Source organism: Kogia breviceps, chromosome 5 (genome assembly GCF_026419965.1).
Source record: "Kogia breviceps isolate mKogBre1 chromosome 5, mKogBre1 haplotype 1, whole genome shotgun sequence".
Classification (NCBI taxonomy): Eukaryota; Metazoa; Chordata; class Mammalia; order Artiodactyla; family Physeteridae; genus Kogia; species Kogia breviceps.
The window spans coordinates 54,666,489-54,679,822 of NC_081314.1; the positions used below are offsets into that span (position 1 = coordinate 54,666,489).

Below are 13,334 nucleotides of genomic sequence, written 5' to 3' on the forward strand. Positions count from 1 at the left end.
TATACTTTAACTTGAGGACATGTGTAAAAGCTGTACACTTCAGAAATCCTGGAAGAATTTCCAATAGGCTATTTAAATACTGCTTACAGAAAGTATTAAAAAAAAAAAAAAAAAAGAACAGGGGAGTACAAATGAACTTATTTACAAAACAGAAGTAACAGATGTAGAAAACAAACTTATGGTTACCAGAGGATAAGTGCCGGGCGGGCGGGGGGGGGGGGGGATAAATTGGGAGACTGGGTGGGACTGACATGTACACACTACTATACATAAAACAGATGACTAATAAGAACCTGCTGTATAGCACAGGGAACTCTACTCAGTACTGTGCAATGGCCTATATGGGAAAAGAATCTTAAAAAAAAAGAGTGCATGTGTGTAACTGATTCACTTTGCTGTACACCTGAAACTAACACAACATTGTAAATCAACTATACTCCAATAAAAATTTTTTTAAAAAATAAAGGAAAGCCAGCACCATATAAACAGCATACACTTAAAACAAAGAGATGAATGCTTAACATACAATGTTTTTTATTCATTGATAAACTAAAGGTCCATTTCAAGATGTTTCTCTTGTATACTTCATTTGTTTTATTAGCAAGCAAAGCCCTGAAAGGGCTGGCTTCATCTAGTCCTCAGACTCGGATCCATCTTCATCTTGACTAATCTGGAAGTAACGAAGTTCGTAAGTCTCCTTGTCAGATGCAACCACACGAAGCCAATCACGAAGATTGTTCTTTTTAAGGTATTTCTTGGTAAGGTATTTCAAATACCTTTAAAATAAAAACATGAATTTCATAAAATACCTTCGATGTAAAGGCTTATTATATAAGATGTGCACTGTCACATTCATCTTCTGTGTTCCCAGTTCCCTCCAAAATATTTCCTTTCATTTGTATTAAGCATTGAGTGAGGTTGCTAGGGATATAAATAAGGCAGCATCTCACCGCAATTAAAATCAGTTTATGCCCTACCAAAACCCTTATTTCTCCCCTCCCCAAATAAACTTTATGCTTGAGAGCATTAATCATAGTTTCCTCTTCAGTCTTACTGCCACATTAGATTTTTTAATTAAACAACATATGATCTCATTCAATTGTTATGTACTAAAATGTCAACATTCTCTTCCCCACTATCAACCTCCCTAACCTTAATCCCACCTTGAATAAACAAGAGGCAACCTGTCAACAGTGCTGAATCACAAGTGATTCACAAGTTTAAAATTATCTAGTCTTGCAACTAGCATATGGCTCAGTCCTTAGCTTACAGCAGGGCCTAATTTCATCATTCCAGCCATTCTCACCATTTACATTTTACAGCAATCCTGAACTCCCAAGCATTCCTCTCAAGTCTCCCTGCCCTTTGTTAATGTTGCTCCCTGTTAGGAATACTTCATTCCACTGGCAATGCTAAGCTTATTCTCAGGTTCTCTGCAAATTCTTGCTGTACCAATCTCTACCTTCAATGTAACAGTTACAGTACTGCATTTATAACAATTATCTGCATGTCTATAAGATCCTTGAAGACAGATACTTCATCTCCAAATACCTAGTGATTAATTCATGACCACAGCTAACATGCACTGCTACCACCTTAATCCAAGCCGCCATTTCCTACCACAATAGGCTCCTAAGTCTTCAGTTTCCACCATCAATCTTCCTCAGCCACAACAATCAATTCCTTAATTTGCATGGCTCACTACTGCATTTCATTTAGATGAAGCTTTCACTGACCACTTTATACATCAACCTTCTTTATGCACTTACACAGCACTTATCAACTACTTAATATTGCATTTCATTATCTCTCTTCTCCACTAGAATTTAAATTCCTTGGTAGTGGGTACTTAGTCTGCTTGGTTCACTGCTAGGCTACTCAGTCCTGCAACAGTGCTGCCATGTATTATTTACTATTTGTCAAGTAAACTGAATGAACGAAAACTGGCTGCAAGATTAACGTTAAAGACTTTACCTTTGATTGGCTGCTTCTACTAGACAACCAAAACTAAGAAAGTTGGGACACTACTCCCAAGTTACACAACAGACAAGTTTCTTCAAACATATTCTAATATTAAAGCACCCAACATTGTTAAAAAAAAAAACCATGGAAAACAAATACCAACCTTTTAGAGAACTGTTTCTCAGAAACAACTGTGATTTTATTCTTGAAGCATTCAATGTGAACAACATTCCCAAGATTTCCAGTTTTTCCATTCACTTTAACCTTCTCCCGTAGAAACTGTTCCTATTTTAAAACAGAAAAAATGCCACACTAGGGAAGAAAACCCTAGATATTCACTAGGGAAGGTACCCTAGGAACAGAGCTTAGGTCAAAATCAAATATTACACACTCAATTCATTTTTAAGAACTCTACTACAATGATAAAAAACAAGCTGAGTAGAGTGATACTTACAAAATTTCCAGAATCAAAAATTCCATCTTCTACTGGATGAGTAAGGTCCAAATTAAACTTCCAGGTTGACTTCTTAGGCTTCCTGTCTTTCTTCTACAGAAAGTTAATATAATTATGGCTCTCTACAAGAATTTATTCACTTTATATACAAAATCAAAGATCTGTATCAGTGCAGTATTGTAAAATGAGGCTATATACATGAAATGGTGCGAAATTCTAAAAAAATTGCTTAATACTTATCAGATATACCCTAACTTTTTTTAAACCAGGCTACGTGTAGGGGAGTACACTCATGAACTTGGTTAAAATCAAGTTTTATGAAATCCGACGGAAATTTCCCCTGCTCACCACATAAGTGCCTCACAAGTGCAAAACTCAAGAAAGCGCAAAGTATATGCTGAACTACCATTGTTTCCTTCATCAGAAGATTCCAAAGAATCCTATTTTGCAAATGGAAAAGATTAAGATAATCAATCTACTTTCTACTACAAGTTTAAACTAAAAAATATCCACCTAGCTTGGTTTGAACCACTAACCAGGCCCATTTTGTTCAAGTTATCAAGACTTAAGTTTTGTGGGCTTTTATTATTGATATTTTCCAGACCACAGATGTTCAATTTTAAGTTACCAGGCACTACTTTATTACTGCCATCCCCACTGCAGATGGGGAAACAAGTAGTGTACCACCTAGTCCAAGCTCAGCTGCATGCCAGAATAGGATATTCCGCCCACTAACGTGTAGGGAATTCAATCCTTAATGCTGTTATGGGTGAGGAAAACGGAGGGGAGAGATACCTTTAATCTGGTAATTTTTTTTTAAACATGCATTATTTAGTTTTCCATACCCCAAACTTTTAGGCCAATACCGCGGAATAAGGCTTCACGTAAAATCCAACCAAATGGATACCAAGCACTAATGCCAGTTTGCTTTCTTAGGCAGTGGAATACTTTGTGCCAAAAAAATTTATCCAGAACTTGGAACTGGTAAAAGAGAAAACTAGGAACTGGCCTTGATTGGGCAATTTATACCTCTGTTGGGATAACAGTTAACTTCGGAAAGGCAAATAATTTATCTGGGGGGAGAAATAAGCCCAGAGGGTTTTGGACATTATCTAGTTTCGTATTTAACCCAGCAATTTTACCCTAACATCAAATGTTCTTTGGACCGGCTTTAACGTATTACTGGTTCCCTTATTAATAAATAAAGTCTTTGAAGCATGTTCCTTTTCTATTTGCTTAAGAGTCATGGCTTTCACCTTTAAAAAACAAACAAACAAACAAACAAACTCGTTATGAGATAATGAAGAAACTTCTTCTCCAACTTAGTTTTAAAGTTCTCTGAAACTTCTGCAACCGCGGCTATCCCGGGAGTTAAGTGTCTCGGGTCTCTCCCCGCCCTGGCTAGGCCACTCGACCGGGCCTGCCCGATTACCCACATTTGCTTCCTACTGCAAATAAACCGGTTATCATCGGCGATACCAGGCGCGAGGGAGAAAAGAAATGGCCCAAATGCTGTCTCGCTAGCCCCGTTCACCGTCGTGCCTCCTCCTTCCCTGCGCTCCCACGACCACCCATCCTAACCCAATTCTGGGCCCAGCTCGAACTCCTCCAGACCACATGGCAGTTGCCAGGAGTCAGCAACTTATCTTAACAACCTGGTTGTGTTCGTAACCCAAGTCTCCATTTTTACCCTTCCTCGACCTAGAGTTTGACGCTCCCAGCCCGCCAGCTGCAAAAATCATCTACATCGGAGTAATATACTCCCGGCGAGACCACCATCACTCACCACAGCCATCTTGCACGCCTGCCGCGTTATCCGAGAAAATGCGGAGACCAGCGGCACGTATTTATACCAAAGCGTGCTGCGTCACGCGCCGAGAACGTAAGATCGCCGCCTCCCGGAAGAGAACTTGGGAGGAGCGCGGAGGCCAGTAACCCAGGAAACCGGGGGCGTAGCCTGGAGGTCAGTAGGCAGTCACTTTTCCTGAGAGCGCCCACCAGCGACGGTAGCTGAAACCGTTCACGATTTTACGCTGGTGACGACAAACGCTGGTTGACCACAGTGGTCTCTCCGGTTGCTTGCTGGGAGGCCGCTCCAAATGCACACACCCGAGGGATACAGGAAACATTTTTCACTAATCGCCTGGATCTTTTTTCCAATCAGGGCAAGGCAATGTCTCAGGTTCCTTTGGGATCTCCTGTCTTATATTGCAATTATAACCTTCCAGCAAAAAAAAATTTTTCTGTATATATGTTTTTAAGTCTTGTCTTCTAAATGACTGTTGAGGGAAATCAGTGTTTCAGGGAGCCAAAACAAACTTGGTTCTTGAGGAGAAAAAAAAAAACCCCCAAACCAAAAAACAACCAAAAAAAACCTTTAGCGAAGAGTACATAGTGCTCACTTGTTCACACATTGTGTGTAATTTATTCTATTTTATAGGTTTTGGAGTTAATCCTAGGACTCCCGACTTTCATCCAAAAAGCCTTTCAGTTAATACTCAAGGAATATTTGCTGAGACCTAACTACTAAAATGTAAAAGACACACCAGGATGGATGTACAGTGGTGATAGTCTTGATGACAAAAGGAAAAAAGAAGTAGTTTTTGAGTTTCGAAGGATTGTAAGTTGACGTCGTTTCAGAAAAGTGGCATGCCTCTCAGCGTTTGGCAATATTTTTTGGTGAGGTTAAACTGTCATGCGGGGGCCCAGGGGTAGCAGATGGGGTGGACTTTTGTTGTTAATTTGGAGGGTGACCCTAGAAAGCAACCGCTGTGTATTTCCTTTATGACACTGATTAGTAATAGTGAGAACTATACTTTAACGAAGCATACAACGTGTAGGTTGTAAAAAGAGGTGTTGAATTCCTAGAAGAAATCCGTTTCAAGATTTTTTGCTTGTTTGCTTTAAGAACCACTATGACTTCATTTGTTTTCCAAACATTAAGGGGAAAGAAGAGCCATTAGCATTTTCTCCTTGAGGGCTGCCCAGGCTGAAAAGCAGAAATGATCCTTGTACTATTGGATGTTTTGAAAATAAGCCATTAATTGAGGCATTTATTACTTTGTTGCTTGCTTTTGGCAACCTTCCATGTCATGACAAAAAATCCTTAAGAACGATTAAGCCATTTGTACAAAGTGGGTATTAAAAACAACATGTGTTTCAAAATAACTAGTAATTCCAAAATTACTAAATAGAAACTATAACCGAAAAAAAACCCTCTTAATTAGGAAAAAAAAACCAAAAAAATATGTTAACCAGAAATGTGAAGATAGTAAGGTTAAATATGGTAAATAACCAAATTTTAAACACACAATCTCTCTCCCTCTCTCTCTCTCTCCATGTATATATATATATGTATATACATATACAATGCCTGTCAACACCCCATAGATACTTTTTATTTTGACAATAGATTCTAAAACATATGAAATAATAGGTGTCTAAAAAGAGCCAAGACAATTTAGAACAATGAAGGGAAGTTGTCTTTTCTGCAATTCAAATATAAGATCTTATAATATATGATAGATACATTTCTGATATATTATAAACTTCAGTCATTGGATCTATATGATAATAGAGCCTGAATAGAGCAGTAAAATATAGAAGGATATGGCAGATTAGATTCACAGGGAAACCCTCCCATATGTAGCCTCCTTTAAAAACTGGCTAAAATATAGTTTTATCAATAATTTCTAATGTATGGTTAAGTTGGTGGAAAAGTAAAAGAATTTTTTTGGAGACAGAAATGACCAGTTTTCATGCTCATACAAGTTTAGGGCTAGAATTAGGTCAAATAGCATGAGAAAGCTCCAGCCTAAAAATGTAGTTTAAAAGTATGCTTGGCTTGGTAGTGCCAGGCAGAAGCAAATGCAAATAAGTATCTTTAATATATTTAAAAGCAAAAACTATTTAAAATACCATAAGGGAACCAGGGACAGTCGAAATTGGCCAGGAATTTTTTTTTTTTTAAAGAACCAAGTAGAACTTCTAGAAATTAAAAATAGAAGATCTTTAATTAGAAAAGTGGATGAGTTAAACAGGAGTAGACAACAACTGCAGAGAATATTAGTGAATGGGAAATTACTTAGAATAAAACATGCAAAAGCAAAGAGATAGAAAATATAACAGGCAGGTTAAGAGACAAGGATGTCAGAGTAAGAATGTTCCAGTTATGTCAAATGGGAGATCTAAAAGGATACAATAGAGAAAATGGAGGAAAGGGAAAATTTAGAGAAATAACGGCTGAATTCTTAGATTCAGGAAGCCCAATAGACCTCAAGCAGGATGACTGAAAAGAAACGCACACCTAAACATTGTAGTAAAACTTCAAAACACAAACGCAAAATTGTTTTGAAAGCATCCTGAAAGAAAAATCAAAATATTTACTAACAGGGGTTATATTAACAGCTGGCTTCACATCAGCAATAATGGAAGCCAGAAGCAGAGGATTATCTTCAAAATGCTAAGAGAAAATAACTGTCTACCTAGAACTAAAAAGTATAAAACTATCTTTCAAGAGTAGAGATGCGTTTAAGACATTTTTAGATAACACAACGGAAAATCTGCTATCAGCAGACCCCCAGGAAAGGAACTCTGAAAAATATACTTCAAGATAAAGGAAAAGAATCCGAGAAAGAAGGCCTATGGGCCAAAGGAAATAGTGAGCAAAGAAAATGGCTAACTTGTGAGTGAATCTAAACAAACACCTACTGTATAAAAAAAAACATGTTTATTTTGTGGGCTTAGGGTGCTAGTAATGTTCTGTTTCTTGATCTTGGTGGCGGTTACATGAGTGTGTGTAGTTTGTGAAAATTCATCAAGCTGTAAATTTATAATCTGAGTGCTTTTCTATATATGTCTATGTTACATTACAATTAAAAATGAGAATAGTTTAAATTACTGTATGCCCAATTAGAAGAAATGAATACCGAAAAATACAACTTAGAATTTACACAAGAAAAAACACACTATCTGATAGTCCTCTATCTTTTAACTAAATTGAATTTGTAATTAAAACCTTCCCACAAGAAAAACACCCAGATAGCTTCACTAGTGAATGCTACCACACATCTGAGGAAAAAATAATGCTAATTTTAACAGATACCTTTTATGCCCAAACTCACATTTGGTCAGCTTCCCTTTTAATCCAGAAGAGGGGAGCATTTATCCACAGTTTCCTGTCCCCCATTGGTCAATGGTTATACATGGGGTGTTAACTGCCTTGTATTTCCAGGTTGTACATGTGTAAATGAGTGTTAGTAGGGAGATTCCCACACCTCTCCTCAGAGAAGCCATAGGGATAAAAGGTGAAAAATATAAGTGGAGACACTGCCAAGTTACACCTGCCCCAAATTGTCACTCCCTTCTTTCTTTTGAGTGGACAGTTCAGAAGTACATTCTACATCATTGCATGGAAGATCCCAGCAGGATTAAGCTTCACTTGTCCCCAGCACATTCCTTTTTGCTTTTGCTCCTTCCCAGTTTCACACTTCCCGCTTCCTTATTTCTGTTACCTGGGATCATTTTCCCAAATAAACCAAATGTATGAAGGCTAAGACACCAATTTTACACAAACTCTTTCAGTCATCAACTTGTTTATACTAGTAGAAATATTTATTTTAATATACTATAATCACAGATATATTATTAATAAAACCATATCCAGCAATATGTATGCAGCAAGTTGGGCCATTATTTGTAGTGGATATGCAATTGTATATGTACAAAATTTAAAATAATCTACAGATAAATTATCAGAATTAATATGTGAATTTATCAGGATTGCTGGATACAAAGTTTAGGTATAAAAATCAATTGCATATCTATAAACCAGCAATACATTAGAAGATGAAAAGTAAAGAAGATATTTTCAATAACATAAATATATCAAATACCTATGAAAAAAATAAAAAATGTACAAGAACTCTACACAGAACTATAAAATATAATTGAGAAAAATTAAAGAAGACTAAATAAGTAGACATTCATTGTGCCTTGACTGGAAGAACCAATATAATAAAGACGTCAATTCTCTCCAAACTGAATTATAGGTTTAATGTGATCACAAACAATAGCTTAACATATGTTTCTTGTTTCTTTCCTTCCTTCCTTCCTTCCTCCCTCCCTCCTTCCTCTTTCTCTCTCCTTTTTCCCCTTCTTTCCATCCATCCATCCATCCATCTATCCATCTTTCCTTCCCTCTCTCTTGAAACCAATTTGAAAATTTGTATGGAGACACAGATACCAGAATGGCCAGAATATATTTGAAGAAGGAAAAATAAAGTGGGAGGACTTGCTCTATAGATTAAGATTTATTTTAAGGATACTATAATTAAAACAATTGGATATTGTTTCACGATTAGACTTACAGACCAATAGAATAGAGAGGCCAGAAATAAGCACACACAAATATGTGTTTTTGCCATTTATGACAAAATGGCACTTAAGAACAGTGGGGAAAAAGTCTCACAACCATCACTTTTTTTCTAATTATTTTTCTAATATGCAAATTGATGTACACCTGCAAAAACATAAACCTTGCAGTCAACGTAAAACTTTAATATCCACACTACTATTTTGTACTGGAAAGATTATATTTTAATGAATGTTTTTAATAGTCTAAAAAACATTTATCCATGTACGTACCAATATGTATTTTGAAACACACACACACACACACACACACACACACACACAATGTTATGACATTTAGGCAAACAGGCTCGGAACAGTTTTCTGTCATGGTGCATTTGTATTTCATACATCTGCTTTTCCTGCAGCTTTGTGTCTGTACTGGGTTTGTGCATCACACAAAATATCTTACAGGATCAGATGGTGTACCTCAGTCTTACAGTGTTCTCTTTTGGAAGACCTCAGGTCTGTTAACATCACAAAGGATCACACTGTAATATAGAAAGTAGACAGTATCTGCATATCTGAAATTTACTTATTATTAAAACTCACTTTATTTGCTAGAAGCTGATTTATGAAACTGGAATCTGTAAATTTCCCTTTATCCAAACCTTCCAGTATTCAATGTTATCACCATTCAAGCATTGTATTAAAAAAAATTGTATATGTAGGAAAAACACCATTTCACAGGTTTTTTAATGGAATTTTTTCTTTCTGCGCCATGTGCTACAAAACGGAGCATGTTGAGTGTCATGAGGCATTGCACTAACCCATCTCAAAAAAAATATCCTCAAATGACATTGCAGACAAACAGTCCTATGGAAGTAAGCTGCACAGCTCTGACAAAGGATGTGCTATAGCCCTTCTGTGCAAACAACAGTCAGGTGCTGAGGAGAAACTTATTACTACTGAAGAATATTGCTTCTAACTCCTCCAACTTAAGAATGTTCTCCGTTAGATACTCATAAATGAAAGTTAAGGGTATCAGGCAGGGAAAATAGGAACTGAAGTCGCTGCTTGCTCTTTTCTTTACTAATTTGATAAGAAAGCATTAAAACCTGTGATTTAAAAAATGTATACTTGCTTCATCTCTTCTCTCAGTATGTATTTAGAAAAACCTAAGTAATTTTTAAGTTATTTTTAACAATTGCAGTTTCAGAAGTAAGATTTTCTCTTTACACAGTGCCACAGGAATTCTGAATAGTTGATCAGCCTTTAAAATGAGAACAAGTATCTTTTTTCATTGCTTAATTTTATTACTTGTCATTTTTAGCTTAGTCATTCACCTGTTTGTGTCCATTTGGAGTATTTCCATTTTTCACTACTATAGACAATGCTTGAGGAACTTTTAAATAACAAAATTATTATCCTCTTATGCCGAAAGAAATGCTCATGAAAGGAAATATAGAGAAGCAAAAAAGATAATGCATAAAAATATCTAAAATCCCACCTGCTTAGAAATAGCTATTTAATGCTTTGGGGCTTGAATGTTTATGAATGTGTATTTGTATATCTATATCATTTGGATTACACAAGTAGTTACATACATTTGTAAATATTGGTTGGTACTATACACTTTTGAAATTTAAAAAACTATTTATAAATTATTTCAAACTTACTGAAAATTGTAAAAATAGTTCAAAACGCACATACGTTATAAACATATAAATGCATAAAAGTCTGGATAAAGAATATATAAATATATATGTGTCTATATATCCTTTATCTAGATTTCTACCTGTTGTTAGCATTTTGCTCCATTATTTTTTCTTTACAGTATATCTATATATCTATAAATCTTTTTATTATATCTGCATTTTCAGTCATAGTTGAAAAGAAGTCAAGTTATAGAGAAATTCACCCATACTGCCTTCTAGGACTTAGTTTATTGTTTCCATTTGGACCACTGCTTCATTTGGAGTTTATTCTTGTGTATGTTGTATGGAATTCATTTTATTTTTTCCAAATTTATTATTTTTTTAACTTTCAGAACAATATAATAGTGGTCAAGATAGTGGGCATTCTTGCCTAGTTCTTGACCTTACTGAGAATGCCTTTAGTGTTTTTCCATTAGGTAAAAGGCTAGCTTTTACAGTTTTACAAACACACGCACACGTGAGCATGCACACACGTACACACATATAATGTTATATATACCATGTTATCATGTATAAACGTAGATATATTTATGTTAAATATTCATCCACCTGTTTTTTTTTTCCGAGAGATGTTTTGAGGATGGGTATTGTTTTGTCCAGTTTTTTTCAGTATCTATGGAGAAAATAATATGACCTATCTCTTTAGACTCATAATATAGTGAATACTATTAAGAGAGATTTCCTAGATATTAACCTGTTTCCTACGGGAGTGAATTAATAGATTTCATAATATTGAGTTATTCTTGCATCTCTGACATAAACTCCATGTGGGCATGGGTATCATTTTCTTCATGTGGGGTTTGAGTCTATTACTACTAGTATAGTATATTAGGATATTTGCATAAGTACTTGTATTTATTTTGGTTAACTTTATCAAGTTTAGGTATCAATGTTATATTTGTTTTGTAAAAATAATTTAGAAGTTCTGGTTTTCTATGCTCTAAAACAATCTATGTAACTTTGAAACCATCTGGTCTCTAAAAAGTTTGGTAAAATTCTCCAGTGAAACAATTTGCCTGGTTTTGGTTTTTGGCTGATGGTTTGTTTTTTGTGAACAGTTTCTCTATTTCTTTTATTAAAATTGTTCTGTTTAAACTTTGTTTCTACTGAGGTTGATTCTAATAACCATATTTTACTTAAAAATTATATCATTTAGGTTTTCAAATTTATCTGCATAGAATTTTTATTTTCTCTGCATTAGTCACTCCTTGTCATTTCTCACTTTTTACATTTGTGTTTTCTTCCTTTATTTACCTTAAATTAGCCAGTGGTTTGTTAATTTTTCAAGAAACCAGAATTTTATTTTTTTAATTTGCTATTTTTCTATTCACCTAATTCTGTTTTTATCTTTATCATTTCTTCCCTTGTGCTCCTTTTTATTTTGCTGGTTTTTTTTTTAGTTATTTGATTTAGGAATTTAATTCATTTATGTTCATTCTTTCATTTTCATTGATATAGGTGTTAAGGATACAAAGTTTCATCTGTACTGTTCTACATGGATTCTGATATATAGTGTTTTCATTATCTTTCAGGAATTGTTTCTTTGTAGTACCCCTTTCATCATAGGGTTACATAATAGGTTTTTAAATTTCCAGGTAGAAGAGTCTTTTTATTTACTAGTTTTTTTTTTTCATTTAAAATATTTTGAAATAAATTTAACAAGGTACAAAGTCTACATCTAGTTTTGTTTTTAATTTCACTTAGGACTGGTATCAGTGTTATTTTTAATATTTCCACTTTATAGAAACTGCTTTGTGTCCTAAATGTCCTTTTTTTTCTGAAGGTTCCATGTATATATTTTTTTCTCCAAGATTTACCTCACTGACTGTACAGAAATTAAAACGAACTAGAGTGACAATAATTTAAGTGAAACACACACATAACTGTGAACCAAAAAATGCAGACACACTATCATTATCAGGTAGATAAACCTCCATTCTCCCAGTTAGGATCTTTGTTGTGAATCTGATAGCAAATGTGGTTGCCAAGCCTTTTTGGCCCTCCTAAACACTGGGACACAAGTCATTGTGATGCCGGGTAGTACCCGTGGGTGGCGGCAAAAAATTATTTTGACTGGACTCAGAAATAACTCTCAAATTGGAAAATGGACTGATAAAACCTTGTAGGTGGGTTCTTTTGAGTGCATACACATCCAGTGATTGTAACTGATCCTGCAGAATGTACTGTGGCCATGGATACTTTAAGTTCCCAGTGGAACACACACTTTAGACAAGCAGTAGGGTTTTAAAAGTGTCAATTCCATAGGACACCTCCTGTTTGGATAGAATGTTTAAATATGAGGTTGGGGTGGTGGGAAGAAGAAACTCAGACAGGCTGATACATAACATACAATTAGTCCCTTTTCACTCTTCTTTTACCCCTCTCATGCCTACTTCTGGGAAACAAGCTACTGGTATTTGCAAGTGGCGGAAAAGAGTGGGGCTGTGGGGTGGAACACTTTAATTTGGTGCTTCTCCAACTGCCCAATTATGCTTGCTGGATATGGAAGATTATGGGTAACAGTGATACTGATCATGGATACAAGGTGACAGCTACACTGTAAGTCTTGGTAGGGTCCACAAGTCAGAAGTGACAGAGATGTTCTAGTGTATGAAAGGAAGAAACTGCTGAGCCACCTGAGGATGAATCTGTCCAGATGGTGTTGATTAGATATGGTGAGGATTGGGAAAAGGGTGAAGAGTTTGCTTCAGGGACTCATCACACGATTCATATCGCTGTGGAAAGAGAACAGCAACTCTGGTAAAGAAGGAACACTTCAGATCCTGGGAGGTCAGGGGTGGGGAAGGGACCACTAAACTCTCTTGCATTGTGTATCTCTGGAAAAATAC

The 13,334-nt window shown here is 35.7% G+C and overlaps 1 protein-coding gene across 1 annotated transcript; it reads right to left on the bottom strand.

Annotated features, from left to right (window-relative positions):
- Positions 1 to 510: 510 nt before the first annotated feature.
- RPL22L1 (ribosomal protein L22 like 1) lies at positions 511 to 4,299 on the bottom strand. The gene is made up of 4 exons (XM_059064838.2): positions 4,203 to 4,299; positions 2,417 to 2,509; positions 2,126 to 2,247; positions 511 to 776 (listed from the first exon to the last, which is right to left on the bottom strand). Exons 1-4 carry the CDS (start codon positions 4,209 to 4,211, stop codon positions 632 to 634), a joined length of 369 nt encoding a protein of 122 aa, XP_058920821.1. The 5' UTR covers positions 4,212 to 4,299; the 3' UTR covers positions 511 to 631.
- Positions 4,300 to 13,334: the final 9,035 nt, after the last annotated feature.

What these genes read in the sequence shown, in the direction of transcription:
- RPL22L1 (XM_059064838.2), bottom strand. An exon ending in TTTTTGATTCTGGAAATTTT is followed by an intron (nt 2,248 to 2,416) that starts GTAAGTATCACT and finishes GTTTTAAAATAG; the next exon opens with GAACAGTTTCTACGGGAGAA. An exon ending in GAGAAACAGTTCTCTAAAAG is followed by an intron (nt 777 to 2,125) that starts GTTGGTATTTGT and finishes TTTATTTTAAAG; the next exon opens with GTATTTGAAATACCTTACCA.